At 38.6% G+C, this 25624-nt stretch overlaps 1 protein-coding gene across 3 annotated transcripts in view; it reads left to right on the top strand.

Annotated features, from left to right (window-relative positions):
* Nucleotides 1-12588: 12588 nt before the first annotated feature.
* Nucleotides 12589-25624, top strand: part of YTHDF3 (YTH N6-methyladenosine RNA binding protein F3) — a 40819-nt gene continuing 27783 nt past the window's right edge. Inside the window, exons 1-4 of one of the 3 annotated variants that reach the window (XM_047073981.1) lie at nucleotides 12677-12868; nucleotides 13352-13376; nucleotides 16701-16846; nucleotides 19158-19243. In XM_047073981.1, coding sequence (XP_046929937.1) covers nucleotides 16789-16846; nucleotides 19158-19243 — 144 coding nt within the window. In that variant the 5' untranslated portion in view covers nucleotides 12677-12868; nucleotides 13352-13376; nucleotides 16701-16788. Of the gene's footprint in view, nucleotides 12869-13351; nucleotides 13377-16700; nucleotides 16847-19157; nucleotides 19244-25624 lie in introns of all 3 variants that reach the window. The other 2 variants (XM_047073983.1, XM_047073982.1) reach the window with 2 other exon arrangements.

Raw genomic sequence — 25624 nt, forward strand, 5'->3', positions numbered from 1 at the left:
GGAGTGCATGTAGCACGTTGAAAGAATTCTACGTGGTATATTGAGGCCAGCAGGTAGGAGCGCATGTGTGTGTGAGTTGGTAGGAGTTAAAGGGAAGAACATAAGATAGACGTGTACAAAATGAGTTATATTCAATATAGTACACTACAGTGTGGAAGAAGTTACCGTTTTTATTTGTATGTAGTTTAGTTTCTATCTTCAAAAATTCTTCTTAAAAGGTAATTTATGTGACACCTATTATTAGTACAGTGACACAAATATACAAATTATTAAACAATACATTTGGCTGGGGGGCACCTGGCTAGCTCGTCAGTAGAGCATGGGACTCTTCGTCTCAGGGTCATGAGTTCAAGCATCATGTTGGGTGTAGAGCTTACAATGAATGAATGAATGAATTTGACTGTATTGGGGATGAATGCTCAAAACTGTTTTTCTGGGGTCAGTGAAGCTTCGAGACAACTGCTCTAGGTGAGAGGAAACCACGAAGGGTTTGAAGGGGAGAGGGATGGCAACAAGATCTGAAACTTTGGCAGCAGGGTGAAGGACGGTTGGTGGGAGAAAGCATGCAGGCAGTTCAGAGGCATTAGTCAATGTGAGAAATGGTGACAGCCTAAACTAGGAAGGGGGTTTGGTGGGACTGGTGAGATTCAGATGGAGCTTGGTAAACTGACACTTTGTGCAGTGTGGAGGGGAAATGAATAGGAGTAACAGAAACAGAAAGAGGATGGATGCTGTGTGAAACAATAACAGGTGAGCCAAATCAAAAGTCCCATGCAGAAAAATGTAATTCTCCATTACAGGAGGCATATCCTGGTGTAAGTCACTGTTTATAATATTAGTTTAATGCAAGAACGCATTTTAAGCTCAAAATTTCTAACCCACACAGATATGACACAATAAATGTGCTGATGGTGACTGCCGACCCAGAAGTATACACAACTTACTATATTCTGATCAAAAGAAACATTTGAGGGGCGCCTGGGTGGCTCCGTTGGTTAAGCTTCTGACTGTGAGTTTGAGCCCCACATTGGGTGAGCTTGAGTTTGCTTCAGGTGAACTTGAGCCCCGCTTCAGGTGAGCACGAGCCCTGCTTCTTTCTCTCTCCCTGCCCCTTGTGGGATTATTTCTCTCTCTCCCTCTCTCTCTGCCCCTTGCTCACTTGTGCCCACCCCCCCCTCAAAAAAAAAAGTAAAAAAAAAAAAACATTTGAAATGTAATGAATTCCAATGGAAGTGGTTTAAAGTTCTGAATTTGTTTATACTTGTAAACACCATAGAATGTTGTGAAAGATAGTGACATAATTACAAGAGCATAGTCTCTAAAACCTTCAGAGAACTCCCATCTAGACATAATATAAAGCTACCGATAATGTCTAGAAATAGGCACAAGGTGTAGGAGTGAAACATTTTTACTCTAAAGCTATCAGTCATCACAAACTCAGTTGGCACATTGTGATAGAATGCTATTTTAAATAGTGGCTAGACTTTCCCTCTTGTTTTAGACCTAAGTGTGCGACCTTACCTTATTTTCCAGTCGACTTACCTCGCAAAGAAATAATGCAATAAAAACAAAACTTCTTCAAGTCCAAGGCTACTCTTTCGTATGCCCACTATTCACACTGGCTGTGCTGGATTTCACTTTCAACTCTGAAACAGCTCTTCCCTCTGCTTTCCCTCTACCGCTTTTCTCTCGATTTCATTTTGCCTTGAGTGTATTCCTTCTTATATTTCATGTTCCAGTTTAAACATAACTTCCCCAAGGAGATGTTTACTGTACCAACATACAGCTTAAATACTTTCAGTCTCTGATCCTGTGTACTTACTTCCATTTTGGTAATGTTTATTTGACCTGCAATTTTTTTTTGTACCTACCTTGTACTGAGCCATAGACATCCCATGGCCACTGCCTGGCTCCATTGGCACTCAATAAACATTAATTGAGTAAAATTGAGCTGTATAGGCCAGCTCTATAAATCAGGTCCATTAGGCCAGAATCTTCATCGACAAACTCGTAAGTGCGAGAGACGTAACTTAATTTTTACAATTCAACTGGATTTCCAGTTCAAGGCATCATTTTACCAGGCTGGCAAAAATTTTGTCTTGGTCTATTCAGTATCTTTCCCTCTTTTTCTCTACTATTTGCATAAAGCCAAGATACTGAGATGAGAGCTCATCTGTCCTTAGTGTCATCTGTTCCCTCAGTCACTTAAGACATCAATACCCACCTGGCCACGTCGAATTAGTCCAAGAGGGTTTGTCTGGAGACTTCCCTTTCCTATTTTGTGCCTCTTTTGAGCAGGGTTTTCCTCCTCTACCTGTCTCCATCCTTGGGCCTGTGGGACTCATTCTGCTTCCTCAGGACTGCAGAGGGCACAGAGCCCGCCCCAGAGGTAAGCCCAGGGGCATGGAGCTACACCTGTCACTCGGCAGGGACAGCACTTTTCTCTTGGACTCCAGCAACACGCCTCATCTCTTGAAATTCCTTTCAAGCCTGCGGATTCTTGCTTGCCAGGGTACAGACTGTGGAAGAGAGAGAGAAAGCTGTGTTCTTACTGATGCATCTCCCCACTCTTTGTCTATTCATCAATATCTTCTTTTTATCTCTAGGCCTGCTTTTAAAACTCAAAAGCCAGAAGAGAATACCCCCAACTCCCTTGCAGCCACATTCCTTTCCTGAGTACAAATAAAGGAGCCTAGCTGCTGCTTAGGAAAGACCAAGAAGACAGGAGAAAATGTTAAGGAAAGAGAGAGGGTCTGCATGAATACTGGTAAGTATCACAAGATTAGTATTCTGCTTCATACTCATAAGGAAAATCTTGATTCCTGAATGAAATATTTCTAGTGGGTTACTAATGGGAAATTTAGGATTACTTGCATTTCTTTTTTTTTAAATTAATTAATTTTTTTAAATGTTTATTTTTGACAGAGAGAGAGCGAGTTGGGGAGGGGCAGAGAGAGAGGGAGACACAGAATCTGAAGCAGGCTTCAGGCTGAGCTGTCATCACAGAGCCTGACGTGGAGCTCAAACCCATGGACCATGAGATCATGACCTGAGCCAAAGTTGGACACTTAACTGACTGAGCCACCCAGAGGCCCCTTTATTTATTTTTGAGAGAGGGGGGTGGGGGAGGAGCAGAGAGAAAGGGGGACAGAGGATCTGAAACAGGCTCCTCGCAGACAGCAGAGAGCCCGACCTTGGGATTGAACTCATGAACCATGGGATCATAACCTGAGCCAAAGGCAGACCCTCAACCAACTTAGCCACCCAGGCGCCCCAGGATTACTTGCATTTCTTAATCTGAGAATGAGTTAAAGTGCAATCACCATGGTGCTGTATAGAAAATCCCCTGGCATCTCCTCAGAGAGAACACTGGCTAACTGCCTGCTCATTCCAGATGCTGGACAAATGCTTCTCAACGACACTGTATCATAGGCAACCCTGTGACATAGGCACGATGATCCCATTTTTAAAATGAGGAAATTGAGCAAGTGTTAAATAACTTAAATTCACACAGCTATTCAGTGGCTTGGCAAGAATTTGAAGCCAAATATATATGACTGAAAAATCCATGTGTTCGCTTTCTTTTTCATTGCCTGTCACAGAATTCTGGCTTCATGTAGACCACTGGTCCAAGACGGTAGTTTATTATATTTCAGTTTTTTATGAATTTTTTTAGTTCCCCAAAATAAGTCTGATTTTTTAAAAATTAAATTCATCTGACATTCTTAAAAGGGATTCATAAAGTATTGTACTGGTTTCGTAGGGCCACTGTAACCAGGTACCACAATCTGGGTGACTTAAAAAATGAGAAATTTATTATCTGACAGTTCCAGAGGCTAGACGTCAAAAACAAAGTGTCAGCAGGGCCATGGTCCCTCTGAAACCTGTAAGAAGGAATCACTTTGCCTCTTCCTAGCTTCTGGTGTTTTTCTGGCAGTGTTCCCTGGCTTGTAGCCATAACACTTCAATCTCTGCCTCTGTCATCACATTGCGTTCGTTCGTCCCTCTATGTATTTCTGTTTCTCTCATAAGGAGACCAATCATATTGGATTAAAGGCCCACCTTAGTCCTACCTTGTCTTACCTAATCACACCTGTAAGGGTCCTATTTCCAAATAAGGTCACATTCTGAGGTGCTGGGGATTAAGACTTCAATGTATCCTTCTGGGGAACACAATTCAATCCATAATAAGTATGTTCTAAGTACTTTAGGAATGAATTGTCACAGAGGTGCCTGGCTGGTTCAGTCAGCAGAGTGTATGACTCTTGATCTTAGGATTGTGAGTTCAAGCCCTATGGTATGCTTACTTAAAAACAAAAACAAAAACAAAACTGAACTGTCACAGTTTAAGCAAGATGGTCACCATTTCATATACAAGCGAATTAACACCTGCTCACTAACATCGCTTTATGTGAGAAGAAAAACAGGTATTAGTGAAGATCTCCAACTTTTCATCATTAGCCATACACTTCTAGATTTAGTAATTTTTAAAACTTAAGTGGTGCAAGCAGTGTATAAAATGCTCAAAATATTTACAGATCAGTTCATAATAAATACTATTGTTGCAAAAACCTTTAACAGTTTCACCAAGTATTTTTGAACATGATTTCTCACTTAATGCTCAAAACAACCCTAATATGTTTTTCTCCATTTTGGAAATTAAGAAACTGGAATTGACAGTGTTAGATACCTGTGTTAGACACCTGCCTTCTGAAGACGCATTCCTGGGATATGAACCCAGATTTTGTTAGTAAAATTCTGGAGCTCTTATCACACATCTTGCTTGGTACATTTAACATTTAATGATGAGGAGGATGATAAAGAAGATGGTGATAATGATAATTGCTAATGTTCACTGGATGTTTACTGTGTTCGCAGGACAGTGCCAAACACTGCACATAATTATCTCTCATTTAATCATTTCAAGAACCCTAAGAGGCACAGGCAATACCTAAGCAGAGATGGCGGGAAATTAGCCCAAGGCTACAGTGAATGCTGAAGTCAGGATACACACTCAGAGGTCCTACTCCAGAGTCTGCCCTCTTAACCACTTCCATACAGCCTCCTTGACCTTGTGAAGCCTTCCTAGACAGTCTCCATTTCAAAGACCTCGTCATGGGAGTTCTTGTTACACTGTTACAAACCAACTTGAGTGTTTTATTGGCACATTACAAACGAACATATGACTACCCCAAATGACTTTAAGCAAATTACTTAATATTTTCAAATGCCAGTTGTCTCAAGTGTAAAATGGAGATATACCACAGTGAGGCTAAATTACATAACGTATGTAAATGACCTGGTACACATTAGCCATGTAATAGGCACTCAATTAATCGTAGTTATGAGTCAGACTGATGTGATAGTTGGTTGTTTACAAGGTACTCTGGGGTTTTGGAGGAGGGGGCAATTAATTTTGACTGATAACATCAAAGGCCTTACAGGAAAACTCACAGTTGGATCTTGAAGAATGGAAAAATGTTAACAGGTGAAGAAGGGCATGCTATGGTCTGAATGTTTACGTCTCCCACAAACTCATCTGCCGAAATCCTAACGCCTAATGTGATGGTGTTAGGAAGTGTGAGGCCTTTGGGAGGAAATTAAGTCATGAGGGCAGAGGTCTCATGAAAGAGATTAGTGCTGTTGTAAAAGATACTCCCTCCCGCTCCCCAGAAATCTCTTACCCCTTCTGCTAGTGAGGGCACAGCAACGTGCCAGCTATGTACCAGAAAGAAGGCCCTCACTAGAACATGACCATACTGAAGGCTGGATCTTGACTTCCCAGACTCTGGAACTGTGAGGAATAAATTTCTGTGCCTTATAAACTACTCAGGCTGTGGTACTTTGTTATAGCACCCTGAAGGAACCCAGACAGGACAACTAGGCGGAGAAGCCTTTTGGAAATAAAAACATGATTCTATACATTGCCCCTGCCTGGAAGAACGAGGGTCACAAAATTGAGCGCTTTCATACAAAAGAATGGGACTGTGACCCTCAAATCTGTTAGTTCCACTGGTGTTGATGAGTAGTTCAAAAAATGTCCCTCCTTCAGCTATCAACAGTCTGTAATTCTGTATTTACGTGTGTGGACCATTGCCAGTTACCCATGTCACTATTGTAGTGGCAGAAATAGATGTAGTCACGGCACCGGCCCCTCTGTATCTCTCTTTTTTTTTTTTAAAGTTTATTTTGAGAGAGAGAGAGGGTACAAGTGGGGGAGGGCAGAGAGAGAGGTAGAGGGAGGGAGAAAATCCCAAGCAGGCTCCATGCTGTCAGCACAGAGGCCAACTCAGGGCTCGATCTCATGAACTATGAGATCATGACCTGAGTCTAAATCAAGAGTTGGACACTTAACCTACTGGGCCACTTAACCCACTGAGTAGCCTACTGAGCCTACTCTATCTTATACCTGAGGAACCCCATCCTTTTCTTCTCTAAAACTGTCACAAATGCAGCCTGAGAGCAGTGAGCGGCCATACCCATAAGGGAGAGGTGAGCGCTTTGGTTTGGAGTTGGGGGGGCAGCTACTTTATTTCCACATGCAACCTGCTGGGCTGAAATCAGTGGTAACTCATCTCATTGGCCTGGGAGAGAACTCTCTTGTCTAGTCCCATTGCACTATTGGGGGTGGGGCAGATGAAGGAGCAAGAGTCCTATTAAGGTCAGTTGGAGAGAATCAGTACTTCTCTATAAGTCAGCAAATTCCAGGGTTCTTGTTCTCCACCTCTCCATTATACCACTGATGAGTTATTGCTTCCATGCTCCCACCATCTACATTTTTCCTCTTCACTGTCCATGTAAATGCTATCCACTCAAAGCTCACTTCCTAACATCTACTGCTCTCGTAATACTCCTATGGCACTCAGCTCGTGAATTTTATTATTTTGGAAAAAGCGGAGGCCTTTCCAAAAAATCGCCTTAAACTTGTTCAGAAAACTGGCCTAACCATCTGAAAAACTATGTTCTAATTCCAGCTGAATCATTTTATCACTTACTATTACGACTTAAGTCTAAATTTCTTCTTTTGCAAATGAATTATATACTAACTATCCTACCTCAGAGGACTGAGGTTATGCCCCATATATGAATGTAAATTACAGGGGTGCCTGGGTGGCTCAGTTGAATGAGCATCCGACTGTTGGTTTCAGATCAGGTCATGATCCCAGGGTCATGGGATCAAGCTGTGGGTCAGGCTCCCTGCTGAGTGTGGAGCCTGCTTGAGATTTTCTCTGTCTCTCTACCCCTTTCCCCTGCTTGCGCATGTGCGTGTTCTCTCTCTAAAAAAAAAAAAAAAAGAAAAGAAGAAAAAAGGAATGTAAATCACAAACTGTAAATCACTATCGAACTAAGTATTATGGTAGCATATTTTATCTTTGTAACTAGACAAGCTCTCTTGAGTATAAGATTAATGTCTTTTTTGCATTTCCCCAAAAATGCCTCACAATGTGCTACAATCATAGAAAGCATTCAGTATTTGTCAATAAGAAACAGTATTATTTTTATAAAGAAGAGGTCTTTGGTCAGTTTCAGGAGCTTTATACACTCAATATTATTAAACAAGATTTAATTAACATATTCATTGTTTTAAAAACCCAGTTACATTTCTGATTAAAGAAGAAAAAAAATAAAATTTTTTTATTCATTTTTGAGAGACCGAGAGAGACAGAGTGAGTGGGGGGAGGGGCAGAGAGAGAGGGAAACACAGAATCCAAATCAGGCTCCAGGCTCTGAGCTGTTAGCACAGAGCTGTGGGGCTCGAACTCATGGATGATGAGATCATGACCTGCGTCGAAGTCAGAAGTTTAACTGACTGTACCACTCTGACTTTTGAATGACATTTACAAGTATTGTCCTTTTATACTCTTTTCAATCCAAATCTAATTGTTAGATTTATCAGAAATATGAAAATTTTCCATTTGAAGTTTCCAATTAAAAAAACACTTATAAGCAAAACTGGAATTCTTCAACATTTTCACATTAAAAATGAATCTTCTTCCTTTTAAAATCTTTTGATATATCTATGTGAAATTCCGGGAAGCACAAATCCCTTTTAATTACATGTAGTCAGTCTTTGAGCTTATGGTGGATTTAGTATTGACAAAAGTGTTGTAATTTTATTTTTTTTAATTTTTAATTTAAGTATAATTAATGTGCAATGCTACATTAGTTTCAGGTATACAACACAGTGATTTAACAAGTTTATACATCTTACTATCACTACAAGCATAACTACCATCTATCATCACACAACGCTACTACAATATCATTGACTATATTCCTTATGCTGTGCCTTTTATTCCTTTGACTTGTTCATTCCATAACTGGAAGCCTGTATCTACCACTCCCCTTCACCCATTTTGCCCATCTTCTACCCTCTTCCCCTCTGGCAACCACCAGTTTGTTCTCTGTATTTATAGATCTGATTCTTTTCGTTCATTCATTTTTTTTTTTTCAGATTCCACATGAGTGAAATCACGTATTTGTCTTTCTCAGTCTGACTTATTTCACTTAGCATTATACCCTCTAGATCCATCCATGTTGTTGCAAATGGCCTGATCTAGCCTTTTTAATAATTGCATAATATTCCCATGTATTTTTGTGTGTGTGTATGTATCACATCTTCTTTATGCATTTATCTATTGATGGACACTTAGGTTAGTTCTATATCTTGGCTATTGTAAATAATGTTAAAATAAATACAGGGGTGTGTATGTCTTTTTGAATTAGTGTCTTCATTTTCTTTGGGTAAAAACACAGTAGTGGATCATATGGTAGTTCTTATTTTTAAATTTTTGAGGAACTTCCATACTGTTTTCCACAGTGGCTATCCCAATTTATATTCTCACCAACAGTGTATGAGGGTTCCTTTTTCTCCACACCTTATCAACAGTTATTTCTCCTTTTTTCATTTTAGCCCTTCTGACAGGCATAAGATGATATCTCATTGTGGTTTTGATTTGCATTTCCCTGATGAGTGACGTCGAGCATCTTTTCATGTGTCTGTTGGACATGTCTTTATCTCCTTTGGAAAAATGTCTATTTTGGTCCTCTGGCCATCTTTTAATTGGATTGTTTGTGTTTTGGAAAAATGTTCTAATTTTAAAACATTTAAGCTAAATCTGATTTTCTCATAGGCTAGAAAGTTGTATCTGACATTCTATGATTCAACTACGTATGACATATTTAATCTGCACATTGCTTTTTAATATATTTAACTTAGAGAACCACAGTACTCATATAAAATTTTAACAAGTCAATATCATAGTATGTACCTACAAGGGAAAGGAACTCTGAATTATTATTTACACTGTGTCAATCACTATACTTGTCACTTTATTTGTGTATATATATATATAGTTTATTTATTTTGAGAGAGAGAGGGAGAGAGAGAATCCCAAACAAGCTCTGTGCTGTCAGTGCAGAGCCCGACACAGGGTTCAATCTCCTAACTGTGAGATCATGACCTGAGCTGAAATCAAGAGGTGGATGCTTAACCGACTGAGCCACCCAGGCACCCCTATACTTGTCACTTTAAATACAATTGATTCTTATTATTCTTGTGTTTCTGTACTTGCAAATGCCTACTCAGTTAAAATTTATTTGTAACCCTCAAATCAACACTCTAGTACGAGCTAAGGAAGTCAATCTGGGTAATTATGCACACAGTTTGGTATTAACTAGTTATCTCCCATGACCTACCATCCCCTTCTTCCTTGGTAGTAAACTCTCTGACACATGGCTACCCAGAATGTTTTCCAAGTTTCCTTCAACTAGGTGTTTTCATAAGACTGTTCTAGATAGTAGGAGGTAGACAGAAGTAGGAAGTGCAATTTCTCAAAATGTCCATGAAGGAGAGAGACATGCTTTTCTTTACCTTGCTTTCTGTTGGTAGGAATATATGATGCCTGGAAGTTGAGCAGCCATCTTGGATCACAGTGTTATCGTGAGGACGGTGGACCAACAGGCTAGGAGTCTGGATACCTAACACTGTGACAAAGCCCAAGCCCTGGACTGACAACGTCCAGATTTATATGTATAAACACACATACACATATGTATATATACACATACGTATACATATACATATATATACACACATACATATGCATGTGTGTGTCTGTGTGTATATATATATATATATATATATATATATATATATGAGAAAAACAGACCTCTAGCTTAAGTTCTTATTATTTGGACTTGATGTCACCTGCAGCTGAACCTAATCTGAACTGATAGAAAAAGTCATGCAGAAATGCAGGGCCATCGCTTAGAGTTATAGAGAAGCAGAAGTCTACTGGATAGGGCACCGGGATGGCCGACGGGTAAATGGGGGCTGAACCCTAGCCTACCCACTCCTTTCCAAGGTTTGAATAGTGTTTTGTTTACCAAGAGCCTGATATATACTGGTGGCCCTGTAGAAAAGTCAAATTTTGTCTAGAATCTAAACTCTAGAGCAGCATTTTCCAAAAATTTTCAAAAATTTCATCTGCATACTTCTGGAAGAGATGATTTAAGGTAGTTCCCTTGAAGTACTTCAAACAATAATATTTAATACTAAATTAAATGGGCTTATGTTTCATGGTAGTTACCACTCCATTCTGCAAGTTCAGACCTCAGTGCTAGGAAGCGCAATAAGCAAGGAAGGAGACTGTTGAAGAGCAGAAATGAAAGAGAACAGAAAGCTCATGCAACATCATGTCATTAGGCCGTATTTTATGGTGGCTAGAGCACAAGCTCCGGAGCCAGACTGCCTGTGTTTAAATCCTGGCTCCCAGTGACTAGCTGTGTTATTCTGTTTCTTAACCTACTGTGTGCTAGTTTTTGCAACAGAACTCAAACACAAAGATGCTGTGAGGATTTAAATAATTACAGTGCCTGACATACAATGAACATTCACTCAATGAACGTAAGCTATTCCCACCATTCTGGTAATTGTTTAGCAAAGGAATCTGAAACTGGCCATGCTTGTTGGAAGCTCACTCTTTGCCAGGAATTGTACATATCTGACCTTTATTTATTAGGAAACTAAGTCTTAGAAAGTTTCAGTAACTTTCCCAAGGTTATGCAACTAATTCTAGCCCAGTGAGAATTCAAACTCCAGTGGGTTGGATTCCAAAGCCATTGTTTTCAACAAAGATAATTAAGGACAAGGCCTGTAAGATTTCACAAGCATCCTTTTGTATATTCTTTCCCCCCTCATAGCATGTAGCAGCAAACTCTTGCATGCCATAAAGTTCTGTATGGGAATGAAGAATGGGTACACCGCAGATTGAGAAGAGTAATTGGAAGGGTGGGAGAAGTCTTGGGAAGTGGCAAGAGTGATCAACCTGAGCTGAAATTCCACCTGAGTCCCTGGGACCTGTGGCAAAATAAGAGAGCATGGGAAGCTGACCTGATATGAAAAATGGCTCTTGGTGATTTACAAGAAGCAGTAAACTCTCAAGATAAGTTCCAGTTCTGTTTCTCAGTGCCTCTAAAATACGTTGTAGTGTAAAACACAAAATGAATCCTATCATTCAACAATTTCATACTTTCTCAATTATCACTTACTTGACGGCGTTTAAGTAAAGAAAGAATTTACTAATCTAAAATATTTCTTTTTTTGGAGTCCGCATTGTATCTGTTAGGCAAGAAATCTTTGTCTTTATTGCAAAGACATTATTTCAACATAAGTTTCAAAATCTTGCAAATCGGCTACTTTCGTTTTGCCAATTTGCAGAAGAGTAACTTTACCAGTTTCTTTTGAAATTAACTTTTCGACTGAAAAGCTTCGCATAACTATGCGTACCTTTGCCGAGGTAACTTCTTCGACAAAATCAACTTAACATTAGGGGAGGGGAACACAAGTGTAGGAATTGGGTGGTAAATTTGACTCCAGAGGTTATGGAAGCATCGTGAGTTATTCTGAGCATGTGCCTGGGTTTTGGTGAGAACCAACACTTGCCGGCGCACCTCCTATTTGCTTTTTAAGTGTTAGTGCCCAGAGCTCTGACCTGGCCACTTTCGCTGCACGTGCGAACTCTTGCGGAAGGCCCAGCAACTCTGTCCCGAGGGTGGTTGACTCACCCAGCCGCCCACGTGGCCGTGGATGGCCTCAGGAGGCTCTGGCGGAGGCCCTGCCACCGCTGCTCGCGCACCCGGGGCGGTGCGGCGGTGGCTGCGACGCTGCAACCCACCAACGTCCTCTCCGTCATAAGGAGGGCGCCCCCGGCCCTGCGCCTCCGGCCCGGCTCCGCAATCCCTGCCAGCCGCACTTCCTGCCCAGAGTGCGCTGGCATCCCATTCCGGCCGGCTTCCCGCTACAGCCGCCCGCCGCGCGCCCCGCAGCATGCGAGCCCGACCAAAAGAAGCCGCAGAAGCGACCCTGGAAGGTGGCGCTCGCGGCCGCACAGGCGCACTGCCTCCCCGGCGCATGCGTCCAGGGGCCGACCCGCGGTCCCCGTCTCCGGTGACGTGGCGACGCGCAGGCGGAGCCACGGTCGGTAGCGGGCGGGTGGGTGGGGGAGGAAGAGCGAGGTGAGCAGGGACGTCAGAGTGGAGAGCGGAAGGTCAGGGAGGCTCGGAGCGGAAGTGAGACTAGGGAGTCTGTCCGCCATTGTGGACCCGAGGAGCGGAGAGCGAGAGGGGGAAGAGCAGCCTGCACGCCGAGCAGAAGGGCCCCCTCCACGGACCCCCGAGCGCGAGGCCGTCTTTCTGGCTTCTCGGCGAGCGGCGGCAGCGGCGGCGGCTGGATCAGTCACTCGGCCGAGGGCGGCAGCCAACTGCTGTGAGTGCACGGGGAGAGGCCCAGGCGGCGGCGGCGGCGGCGGCGGCAGCAGCAGCTCTCGGGTTGCGGTGAAGAATGTCAGCCACTAGCGTGGATCAGGTGAGGGAGCAGAGGCCTCAGGCTCGGCGAAGGCCCGAGCCCCGGAGCTCCACCCTCGCGTGGGGCTCGGGCTCCTCCCCGTCGCCGCCGCTGCCGGCCCCATAACGGTGCTCTGGGCTCAAGTTGCTGCGGTCTTGCCGCCCGGGCCGGGGCGTGCGCCCTGCCCCCGAGCCTGCGGCCGAGGCGGGAGGCCGCGGGGCCGCGGTGGGTGGGGGAAGGACCGCTCCTAGGGGGCCTTAGGGCACATCTGAGGGCGGCCGACGTGGGGCTGAGACCAGGCGAGGTCTGGGAGACGGGTTTTGAGTGGCGGGTGGGAGGTTTAAAGACTGGGGGTGGTTGGGAAATTGGAGGCTATGGAGGATGTGGTGGGTTTTACTCCTACGCGGATTGTTGAAAATAACTTGTCTTTGATAATGTCTTTGATTAACACACTTTCTCTCTCTTTTTTCTTCTCATTATCACACCTTCCGTCTTGCTGCGCAGAGACCTAAAGGGCAAGGAAATAAAGGTGAGTTTGAATTATTTTTCTCTCATTTCTTAATGTTGGTTCGATGTGACTTCTAAACTTTGAGAGGGCCTTTTTGCACCATTTTGGGGGGTTGGTTGGTTTGTGTGTTTTGAAATGTATGTTTAGAGAAATATTCATCATGGCTAAAGCAGCGAAATGCTGTCCCAAACTTCTGTGGTTCCCTTGCTTTGAAGCCACTTTCATAGAAACCAGAGTGGCAGGGGAAACAGTTTTCTTAGTTGTATCTCAGTTAAGGAGGTACTAGGAATGTGGTGACATGTCTTTAATTTTGCAATTTATCTGTATTATGTAACTTCTGCCACAAAAATTTCTACAAATGTGTGCAGATAAGTGGACATGGTGTTCGACATTGCTAGGTTACACTGGAGAATGCAACTCAAGTTGTATTCCATGTCACGTTAGTGAAAATTGTACTGTTAATCACTGGTTCTACTGAAGTCAGTTGCAATGAGGCAGTAACACCAGAGAGATCAAAACTGAACAGGCGCAGTCCTGGTGGCAAGGTGTGACTCAAGCTGGTATTTTAGAAAGGACTGAGAAGGAAATAGTTTGTGAGGTTTCTGCTACGGCGATATGATTTAGTCTTTAAAAAAAAAAAAAGTACTATTGAAAGTAAAGCATTAAAAAAAATAAGTGTATTTTGTGCCTCTTAATATGGGAAATACAGTCAACTGACTGAAACATTATGACATTAATCATGTGACATTAGTAAGTATAGAACAATAACTGCTTTCTTGGGACAGTGCCAATTAACATTACAGTGAATTATATATTTATAACATTTTGTAATAGGCCTTGATATCAGACTAAATAGAATTATGTTTCCTGTTTTTTATTTCAGTAGTATGGTATTACCTAAAAAATAAGATGTACAGTAGCTTTTTAGATACAAGTTCACAGTCTTTATTGGTGTTCTTTATACTCTTAGCGTTTTTATTTGCCTTTGCAAATTCGAAAAGAATAGGTTTTGAGTACTCAACTCAGTTAATTTTCTTTGAGTTGTAGTGCATTTTATTTGAGAATTTGTACATACCAGATAAATGGCACTGTATCAGATACGATGAATTTACCATGAATTTCTTTTGATTAAGGATGTATTTTTGGGGAGTATGTATGTATTTAGAAATTTCAGTTTTTAATTTTTAGAGGTAAAATTTTAATTTTAGAATTATTTTCTGTTGTAAGCATAAACTTCAATTCGATGTTGTTTATTTTAAATGTTTTAAAATATTCATTTGTAAATTTGAAAAGAATGATCCATTAATTTTTTTTTTTTTTGCTAGTCTGCTCATGAGGAAGTATATAGACTTGGAGATATATGAAATCTGTGGTCATTATTGCCTAGCATAAATTATTTTATCCTAGATCTGTGGGGAGGTGGCACTTTGCAAGGCTATTTGAAATGCTAAGTGTTTTGTGTTACCTGCTCTAAGGTAAGTATGCAAGTTCAATGAAGTACATACTTGTTTGACAAAACAACATAAAGCATCTACAGCATTGTAAGCCATTACTGAACTAATCTGTGATATAGTCATTTCACTTAGGTGGTATCTTTGATGTTATAGTTGTAAGTTACCTATGACACTATTGCATATTGACTATAAATATTTTTTGGTTATTGAAATTTTTTTGATCCATCAGTGTAACCTCTTTTAGATGTATTTAGACACACAAAAGTATTTATTTGGATAGCTCTTTATTCTAAGAAATTTTCTTTTTTTCACCCTTATTGTCCCGTTCATAGTTTTATCCATGGATAGAACGATGGACTGGGATCACTAGGAGACCTGTGTTCTAATACTTCCTGTGGCTACTGACTTGCCAAGTGAGCTTGAACACATTGCACCTTTTGGTCAGAATTTCCCCTTCTATCTGTAAAACGAAAGTGGTAATTCTAGCTGTAAATCCTATTGTATGTTATGAGGAATGACAATTACGGGAGTCCACTGCTCTGGTGGCCATTTTATTTGCTGGATTTATTTTCACCTGCCTCACCTCATCTATTTTTAAGGTGCAGGGAGACTTTTTCTAAGACATGGCAGGAGGGAAAAACTCTACTGGCCTAAAAGTATTGGTAATCATTTAAGATGCTTTAAAATGGTACATGCCGCAAGTGCACAAATACACATATACATTACTTGTATTTTTATGCCCCTGCAGGGAGAATTACAAGGCGAAGGCAGCACTCCAGTGAACTGATACAAGTAGCTATGTGTGTGTTTGAGAAAAACTCCTGTGCCTTAGCTGACTTGGTTTTCAAGCTAGTAAAAGTGTTTTACAGTTATTCTGTTTACTTTTGTGAAGCAGAAAGCAAAGTTATTTTTCTTGAACTACAGCCCGAGTGGTTTAAGAATATGAGTACTAAACTTGAATTCAGACCTTCTCAAACAGAAAAAATATATGTTGCTGAGGAGTTGTCAGAGTTCTGAAAGCAGAATCCTCTTCAGTTGACTTAATATAATTTCAGAGATGCTGTATTTCTTTTCTGAATTATCTTCATTTGACAGTGTTAGCCTAACACCTGTCTTTAGTGTTTTTGATTTTCTAAGGCTTTTTTCCCTGCATATCCTTAAGGATATGCACTAACAGCTAAAATGTGAAAGGAATTCTGTATCAATCTCTTTGTAAGGCAAAAATGCTTTCATAGTATACGTTGTAATTCTGGGTGTACTTTTTTTGGAAGTTTGAGTTCTTTTTAGTTAATAGATTTTCCTTATATTAAATATTAGAACTCTTTTATTATATGTGGCTAGGGTAGTACTGAAGCTTAGTAGAAATTTAAGGCTAGTTAACTATTGGTCCTTTATTTATTTATTTACTTATATCGGTCTGTAATTTAAAATTGATATTATATCACTGTTATTTATTAACAAGTAGAAGTTTTGCTTGCTAGGATAAAAGGGAACCTCTCCTTTTCCCGCAGGCACCACAGATAAAAGTGTCAGATCCCATACTCCTAGTAGTCTTGCTACCAACTTTCTCCTGTGCCTTAAGTGTAAAAATAGACCAGTACATGGAAAGGAGTTTATCTTTGCCCTCCTCTCTCCCCCATCCCTTTCCAACAGAGGGACAGAATTGCTTGGTACAACTGCAGGTTAAAAGAATTAGGTTGAATTTGGCTGTTACTTAGTGTTTCAGAAAAGTAGTAGAAAATGCAGTATTCTTTTGTGTCCTCTCCCCACACTCCCTCTGGAAATGATTGCTAAGCACTTTATTGTCATTTTAGGCTTCATTTTATTATTAATCCTCAAAACATTCCTGTAAGGAGATAGAGGGTATATGGTATTGTCGCTGTTTTTGTAGGTGGGAAAACATGATGCACAGATCTGTTGACTTTCCTAACTTGATGTAGTCAGGACCAGAGCAAAGAATCACCTGGCTCCTAAGGCCCATGTTCTATCTTGATTTGACTCTGCTTCATAGAGCAGAGGAAACAGGCGAAGAATCATGTAAGTCATCTGTTCTTTTTTCCCTGAAGAACTTGTACAGACTATGGAACTGGCTTGGATTTCTTTACTATTTAATGGCTTTCAGGTTCCAAGACATTAGTTTGTCATTAAGTAATGTTCAAAAACTACAGTCTTTAAGACAGCTGAATTTCTTAAGGAAAGGTATGGTTTTGAAACTCAAGGGCTAGCTTATTCAGATTCTAATTTAATGCAAATCGCTTGTCAGTATTTGTGCAGTACTTTTGATTAAATATTTTTTTCCTTAGATTGACGTACTCCTTGAATAATCTTTTAGGACTTTTTAGACATATTCATGCGTCACTTACGCACAGACTGTATATTTACTTAGTACATGAGAATATTTTGTTCTTAGTCTCAGCATCTTAGAATTAGAAGAGAAAGAATAGAACAGAGGAAATGAGTAAGAATAGCACTGTAATATACATTTAGATGGATTTTAAGGGGGTACTTTTTTTTTTGTTTACTATATGAGCAGTATGGGCTAAATTTCTGAGAATCTAATGAATATAAGAAATAGATAGTTGTAATTTTGAAATGGGTAGCTGTGTCAGATAATAGTATGTACTAGTGTAATAGTCCAATAGTGTAGTGAAGATTTTTTTTCAAGAGAGACTAGACAGACCCCTTTGATGAAGGGGTGGTAAAGGAGAACAGGTATGTTAGAATCTTGTGGGCTGAAATGATTAGCCCAGCAGAAATAACCTAAGGTACCACCTCTTTATTTTTGGTTTTAGTGGCTGTTAACCTGTTTAAATTCTAGGGAGCATATTTAGTTCAGCCTTGGCTCTAATGCAATCCTTACCAAATACAGTTAAACCACCCCGGTGGAGCCAGGATCAAGGTGACCTTCATGTTGCTCTTTTGATTTTTGAGGGCAATGTAGTATCATAAGAGGTCTACTTTGAAGGCTTCACAGAGTAGTATCATTTCTTTGAGTGATCATCCCTACTCAGTGGGTGGCAAAGAACTAAGGTATTTCACCTATCTTTGCTCCCGTGCCACTGTCAGCTTATAATACTACATTTTTGGTTATCTAAACTCTTTGGAAAAATTAGGGTAAATCAAAATGTAATGATGCTATAGAGAAACACACAACTTAAATCCATACCCCCGGCTTTAATTTATAATACTTTGTGACACTGTATTTTTAGGCAATAAATTTTCACATACTGCAGGGTTTTTTTTGTTGTTGTTTCTGAGGGATTAGTCAACATCCGTTAGAAACTTTCAGCTTTTTTCATCTCGCATGTGTTTCAAAAGTAGAATAGTACATTTAGACAGTGTCATTATATCAAGTTTTAGCCTTGTAAAACTTCTGTTTATGTGGTCCTAAAGAATTTTTAGTCTTATTTGGATCTTGTAATATTTTATGTCAAATAATATCCAAGATTATTGAATACTGTCATTGAATCCTCAGATCAATGAGGTAGGTACTAATAATAACCTCTTTGTATAAAGAGAGAGAGTTAGAGAGGCTGAGTCACTAACTAGATATCACTCAGCTTCTCAGTGTTAGAGTTGGGATTGGAACCCAGGACCTTCTTCTAGTCTGTATTCAAAAGCCTTCTGAGACAGCAGTCAGAATGACAGTTTTATAGAGCATTTTTGGAAATGATCTCTGAACAAATAAGGCATTATAAACTATTCTCTGGTTTTCTTATGTGTTGGAAAAACAACCATGGTTCTCTTTAGTGTCTTAACTTTATTTGTTCTTCCAAGTGAAAGTCTTTATACTATTTTGGTTTAGAATTAAGACCCCTTTTCTTTAGATTTTTTTATAATTTATTCATTGTGATAACTGCTTCAGTGAACTTTAGCCACTTTCTTTAAGACATTTACTCTGACTTTAGTTACAAAGAAAGTTAATTTCGTTCTTTATTTGCCTTTATTGGACTATTATAAAGATATAACAAAGGTAGAGAACATTCAGGATTCTATGATCTACAGCACTATTTGAAGTTATTTTAGATTCAAATATAATATTAGGGAACCCTTCCAACAATTTAATTGCTTACTACCATGTTGATATTGGGGTGTTTACATTATATTTTTGGTAATGGGAGGTGTATATAGTTTATGTAATCTTGGGTATATACAAGCTTTGTAAGTTTTTGGTGACACATAAATATTTGTATCTAAATCAAGTTAAATTTCTAAGAGGATTTTTTAATGAAAAGAACAACTCAGGATAACTTTTTCTGAGTTGGTTGAAAAGTACTGAAAATTTTAGGTTATTCTGTCAGTTTCATAAAGGTAATTACCACACATCTAATATAAACATATTTTTTAGTTTCAGTACAAAACGGTTCGATTCATCAAAAAGATGCTGTAAATGATGATGATTTTGAGCCATACTTAAGTAGCCAGACAAATCAGGTAAGTCTGACAGTCCCATATTTAGGAAATTAAACTTACATTAGTATTAATTGATTTTTCAAATAGATGTCTTAGTTGAATGAGGCTAACCATAACATGTATTAATCTAGTGTGCCTGCATAATAGTGAATAGCAGTTGCAGCTTTGTGGTACAGGAGAATTCTTTAGAAATTCTACCTGGCTGAAACTAGAGTGCGAAATACAAAGATTTGAAGATGGACATTATTTGTATGCGGTATGGTTAGATTTTTTTTGAACGTTGAATTTAACCTTCTAATGTCGCTGCCATGTCTTTATAGCCAAAGCAAATTACAAGATTTAATTAGCTACACATTTGTGGGAAAGGACTAGTTTATGCCTGAAATTTTTGGTTAATGTAGTGTTTTCTTTTCCAATTTGAGTTTTGTTGGTAATTAAAGTTTTAATACAACTAGGTAACGTAGGGAATAGAAGACTTTATAAACATGCTCGCCTTCTATGTTATAGGCTTGGAGAATTTCATAAAATCAAATAACTGGTGACTCTTGAGGTTCTTTTATGTTTGGATTTTTCACAAATAATCCTGTGAATTTGTAAATAGGTATAATTTAGATTTCAGCATTGAAAAACAAGAGTATTCTTTGGTCTCTATATACCATATCTGCATCCGTTTGTTTATTAATAAAAATATGTCCTCACTAGCAATAAATTTAAAAAAGAAACTTTCATTGTTAACTAGTGTCTTGGGAGAGAATATTCTGGAATGAAAACTGCTTTTGTTGTTTTGCTTAAAAAACAGTAGATGAAAAATGTACCTTGAAATCTTAACCTCTAGATTTTGTTTACATTGTAAAAGAATAAGGAACCAAATATTATTGCAGACCTTTACAGTTGTAGGGAAAATTTGAAAAGAAGTAGTTCCCAATTTGTGGTATGTAGGATTATTTTCAGGACTGTGGAGCGCCATGGTTATGTTCAATCTGATCTACCTCTTAGTCATTTCTTGTTAACCACCCCCTCCTATCTGTTGATCTACATTCCTAGCTTATGTTGGGAGGGAGTAAATAAATGAGAAAATAAAAATGGGTGATAAAATCTATGAAAGTTTGGCTGCTCATAAAAGAATGAAAAAAATCATTCCATACTTAAATAATCTAATTTTCTGATCTCAATAACAGATATTTACTTTCCACCTGAAGGTTGTCAAAGAATGCTATCACCAGAAAATAGAAGAAGATCTTTGTTTTGAATTGTAGTGCAAGGTTTAAAAGAAATATATACGATATTCTATTATATTTGGGCCCATACAGTAATCTCGGTTAACATCTCTTATGGCAGTGTTTCCAACTTTTTTTGAGTTTGCCAACTTATTTTGAGAAATTCTGATACTATGAGGTATAGTAGATATTTTCTCAAAAAGGTCTTCGTGATCAGATAAATTTTTGATATTGTTTTAAATTTTAAATATTTGAATTTTTTTGCTACTTGATTTCATACTCGACTATAATAAAATGATTTTCTAAAGCAAGGATGCAGTTATGAAGATCTCTGACTTACTTGTTCAGCCTCTGTTTTCAAGGAGTTTTAATGGAATTTAAATGTTTGAAAATTACAGCCAGTAAGAATCCTCTTGTTTTACTTGGTAACAGATCTTGTATAATTTATTTGTCACAGGGGCTTAGAGGATTGGTTTTTTTGGCATTCCACAGAGGTGCTTCAGGTCTGCCTAGGGAAAACCAGGGAAGGGCACCCATGATCCCACCCATGCAGCAACCAGAGCTGTGCCCTTCCTTCTTTTGTCTGTTTTATATATTGGAATTCTGCATAAAATTGCACTTGTAAAAAAAAAAACTTTCAAAGTTTCAGAAAACCATTATTTTTTTAAGAATTAAAAGTATTTAGGGGCGCCTGGGTGGCGCAGTCGGTTAAGCGTCCGACTTCAGCCAGGTCACGATCTCGCGGTCCGTGAGTTCGAGCCCCGCGTCGGGCTCTGGGCTGATGGCTCAGAGCCTGGAGCCTGTTTCAGATTCTGTGTCTCCCTCTCTCTCTGCCCCTCCCGCGTTCATGCTCTGTCTCTCTCTGTCCCCAAAATAAATAAAACGTTGAAAAAAAAAAATTTAAAAAAAAAAGAATTAAAAGTATTTATGTAGTGAACCCAATTTTAAGTTTGTCTCATAAAAGTTTCCTTATGTTGGGATAAAAATACCTACAAAGGTTTGTTTTAATGTGGTGTTTAAATAGAAGGTTTTAGGTTTTATATTAAATTGTTATTATAATTTGAATGTATATTCATATACTGTTTATTTTTTTTATAAATTTTTTTTTTAACGTTTATTTTTGAGACAGAGAGAGACAGAGCATGAATGCGGGAGGGTCATAGAGAGGGAGACACAGAATCTGAAACAGGCTCCAGGCTCTGAGCTGTCAGCACAGAGCCCAATGTGGGGCTCGAACTCACGGGCTGTGAGATCATGACCTGAGCCGAAGTCGGCCGCTTAACCGACTGAGCCACCCAGGCGCCCCTCATATGCTGTTTAAAGAGAAGTTTTAAAATTTGATGCCAGTAAGGGTGTATTATCCTCCCTCTCCTAGTCAGTACTAGTGAACAGGTTTTAGCAATTATGTTTCTGTAATACTAAAAATAATTATCTGTAATCAGGGCACACATTTACCTTTTAAAGAGTACTAACACTGGAATGTTGAAAACTGGGTTTATTGGAGATAAAAATTGAAAATTACCTGAAATCTGAGGAGTTTCACAATTTAATCTTAGGAGTACAAGAATTCAAGTTACTCATAATAACACCTAGGTAAAAGAAAATTTTTTAAAATGGACCTTTTAAAGCAGGTTCGTGAAAACTAGAATTGTTGGTGAAATATCTCAAGTAATTATTCACAGATTACAGTTATGCAAGCATTTATATTTCCTTGCACTGATCTAGCTGAGTAATTGTTTAATTAAAAATTTTTGCAGTTAGATGTGTAATATATCTTTAAAATTAAATGCCTTCATCTGGTTTTAGTATTATAAATAACAAAAATGAATCTTTTATCTGGAAAAGTGGTGAATGTTTTTGGCTAATGATTTAAATTGTTTTGTATACTTAGATCTAATTCGTATCAAACCTAGGGATACTTTAACACAGGTTGTTGGCCTTCTGTGGTAGAGTATTCTGTTTTCTAGTGCTCAGTTTCTTAAGGGATAATTTTTATAGTAATTTAGAAAGTAAATGTTCGTCCTTCAGGTCTTAAAATTAGTCTTCTAAAGTTCCTCAGAATAATCTGATGATTAAGTTGATTGGAAAATTCAGGTTTAACTGGTACTGTTACAGATGCCATGGAATTTATGCATACAAATTTGAAGAATAAGTTGGAAAAATGAAGGTTGAGCTTGTCTGCTTTATATATGGGGAAATAAATTCCTAAGCATGTTTATCAGAGAAGTGGCATGGAGAGTAAGAAAGTAAAAAATATTTTGAATTTTGTTATTCTGAAAACTGCCCTTAAAGTTTGCATTATCTCTGCCTGTTGGAATGATTTTCTAACTAATAGTTCTATATTGCCACTCAGCAGTCCTCTTAAAGTCCAAGTCTGATTGTGTCACTGTCATGTTAAAGAGTAACCACAGCTTCACAACAGTGGATACGCTTATTATATGAATGGCCTTAAAATTGCTCCATTTCCCTCATCTTTGGTCAACTTTCTCCATCTAATTTGCTTGGGGAAATAGGACTCATTATTTTCTGGAAAAATAAGTATTTTCTGAATATCTTCCTTTATGATCTGTTTTGTATTTGTGTATATGATTTATACACAGACATACACAGACTCATGTCTATCCCTTCATGATTCTTTTCTCATTCTCCCAGAAAGTTTTGCTTTGGTTGTACTTCCATTATAGTACCTGTCAAGTTGTAGTGTACATGTGTCTTCCTCACTAGACCTGGGAAGTGTTCCAGGTCAGAGACCATGTTCATCTTTGTGTCTCCAATGACTGGCATTGTATCTAGCACATAGTAGGCATTAAGTATTGAATGAACAGATTGGGTTATCTGCTAGAATTAAGGAACAAAGAATTACAGTTGATGAGATATTTAGGTTAACTGGGTACCATGTATAAAACATTTTTTGTGACATCCTTATGATTAGATATGTGTAGAGTATACTTTTTGAAAAGCACAATAATATTTTTTAAAGTATTAGGAGAAAATACACATAAGCATTAAAAGTATACTAGACATGACCCTCGAGGTCATGACCTGAGCCAAAATCAAGAGTCAGACGCTTAACCAACCAAGCCACCCAGGTGCCCCTTCACTTAACTTTTTAATTCAGAAGTGATTTCTGGAGTTTGAAGTACCTCAGGTTCTTAATGGAAAAGTTTTTGTTTTTCTCCTTACAGAAGTACTTTTATTGGTGAATTGTGCCTTTTCTATTTTAATTGAACTTATGAGACATTTATAGTCTTCTTTCTTGGAAGGAAAGTTAAAATGGATCTTAGGTTGCTATAAGTGAAAGACTGGTTATAATTGAGTTGTATTAAAATGTGTCAAGTCAGAGCAGTGATCTTGAACTTCTTGTTCAGATTTTCTTAGAGATACTAGAAGAACAATTGATCTACTTCATAAGGCTAAGGAATAATAATTAGAAATGATTTAAAAATGTTAAGGAAGATCTTTTAATCTTTTCTGTATTTTAGTTTCCAAATTAAAAAAAAACAAACAAACCACAAAACTAAAGGTAAAAGGCTTAAGCTCCCATACTTTATATCCATATAGCTCTTTGTAGTTAACAGAGTAGATTTTAAAAATCTTTACAACTGATAAGACCAGCAGGTGTTACTCCCATTTCACCACCAAAGAGTCGGGGTTAGAGAAATATGATCTGAGAGATCACTGACACAGAAAGTACAAGATTAAAGAATTGAGTCTGTGTCCTTAGCTACTACATCCCAACAGCAGTTTATACTCTTAAGATATGGACTAAGTCTGAAATTATATCATGTGTTTGGTGATTAATTTACATTTTAAAGGGGTAAGTTGTAGTCACAAATGTAACTGTCGTTGATTGAATACTTAATGTGTTTTAGACACTGTATCTTTATTTCCTTTTAGTAGATGAGAAAAAAATTCAGAGTTTAAGTAACTTGGCTACGTTCACATAGCCGATGAGTACCTGGTTTGTGATTAGAGTTCAGATACCTCATGACTTCACTTCAACCTTAGGTTAAATGGCCTCCCCAGATTGTGTTTCTAAGTTTATGCTGTGGGTAAAGGGTCTGCGGATCTCTTCTTATAAGTATCTTTCGTTATAGCCAATGATTGTGCCATCACCTGTATTTACCTATTGTTATTTTTCCCCTTCCAAATAGTTTTTTGATAGTGAGGGAAACATCAAACATTTCAACATCATTTGGTTTAAAGATTGCATATCTTTATCAAAGAATATAGTAAAATTTCACTATAACTGACCAATTTACAAATAATGAATAAATTATTCAAGTGATTATTTGAACATAAACTGTTCAGTTGATTATGTCTCATTATAACCAGGTTTGAAGTAAAAGGTGAAAGTAAGTTTTGAGTTGTTTTTTTCCATCATCAGTAAGTGGAACTTTTGTTCCTCTTCACTACCAAGGAACATTCCTCTAATTGATATTCCACTTAGCTAGCAATTAAAAACTTATCTTAAATTTAGCAGAACATCTTTTTTAATATTACTGTTGAAGCTCTACTAATTCAAAATGTGTTGACCATATCTTTTAAACTCTGAAAGTTTCCTATAGTTTTCTTTTTCTTTCTCTTTTTCTTTTTCTTTTGCTTTTTCTTTTTAATTTTAATGTTTATTTTTGAGAGAGACAGTGTGAGCAGGGGAGGGGCAGAGAAAGAGGGAGATACAGAATCCGAAGCAGGATCCAGACTCTGAGCTGTCAGCACGGAGCCCGACGGGAGGCTCAAACCCACAAATTGTGAGATCGAGGCCTGAGCTGAAGTCGGATGCTTAGCCGACGGAGCCACCCAGGTGCCCCTCTATAGTTTTGTTCTTACTAGAACCCAAATGAAGCCTTGCCTTTAGAATCTGGTTAAGTACTTTCATGGGGCTAAAACTGCTGAAAGAATTGGAAAAATAAATGGTTAGTGTTTGATAAACTGCAGAAAGCAGGCCAGTTACTCACTATACTGATGAAGTGTAGGTGGTGGAAATAACACTGGACAGCTCTATAATCAGATCGGGGACAGCAGTGTGCCTGCTTATTAGCCAGAGCTGTCTGTTTGGTAGCCCTCATGACTAACCGAACGCATTTTAAAGTAATTTAAACTTGCCATTTTTACAAAGTCTGTAATTGAGAGGTGAAGTAGTAAAAATTACGATTAAAAAAACAATGGAAAAGATCTCTAATAA

The sequence above is a fragment of the Lynx rufus genome, unplaced genomic scaffold (genome assembly GCF_022079265.1).
Source record: "Lynx rufus isolate CCGP_SWC_20201006 ecotype Redwood Valley unplaced genomic scaffold, mLynRuf1.p SCAF_12, whole genome shotgun sequence".
NCBI lineage: Eukaryota > Metazoa > Chordata > Mammalia > Carnivora > Felidae > Lynx > Lynx rufus.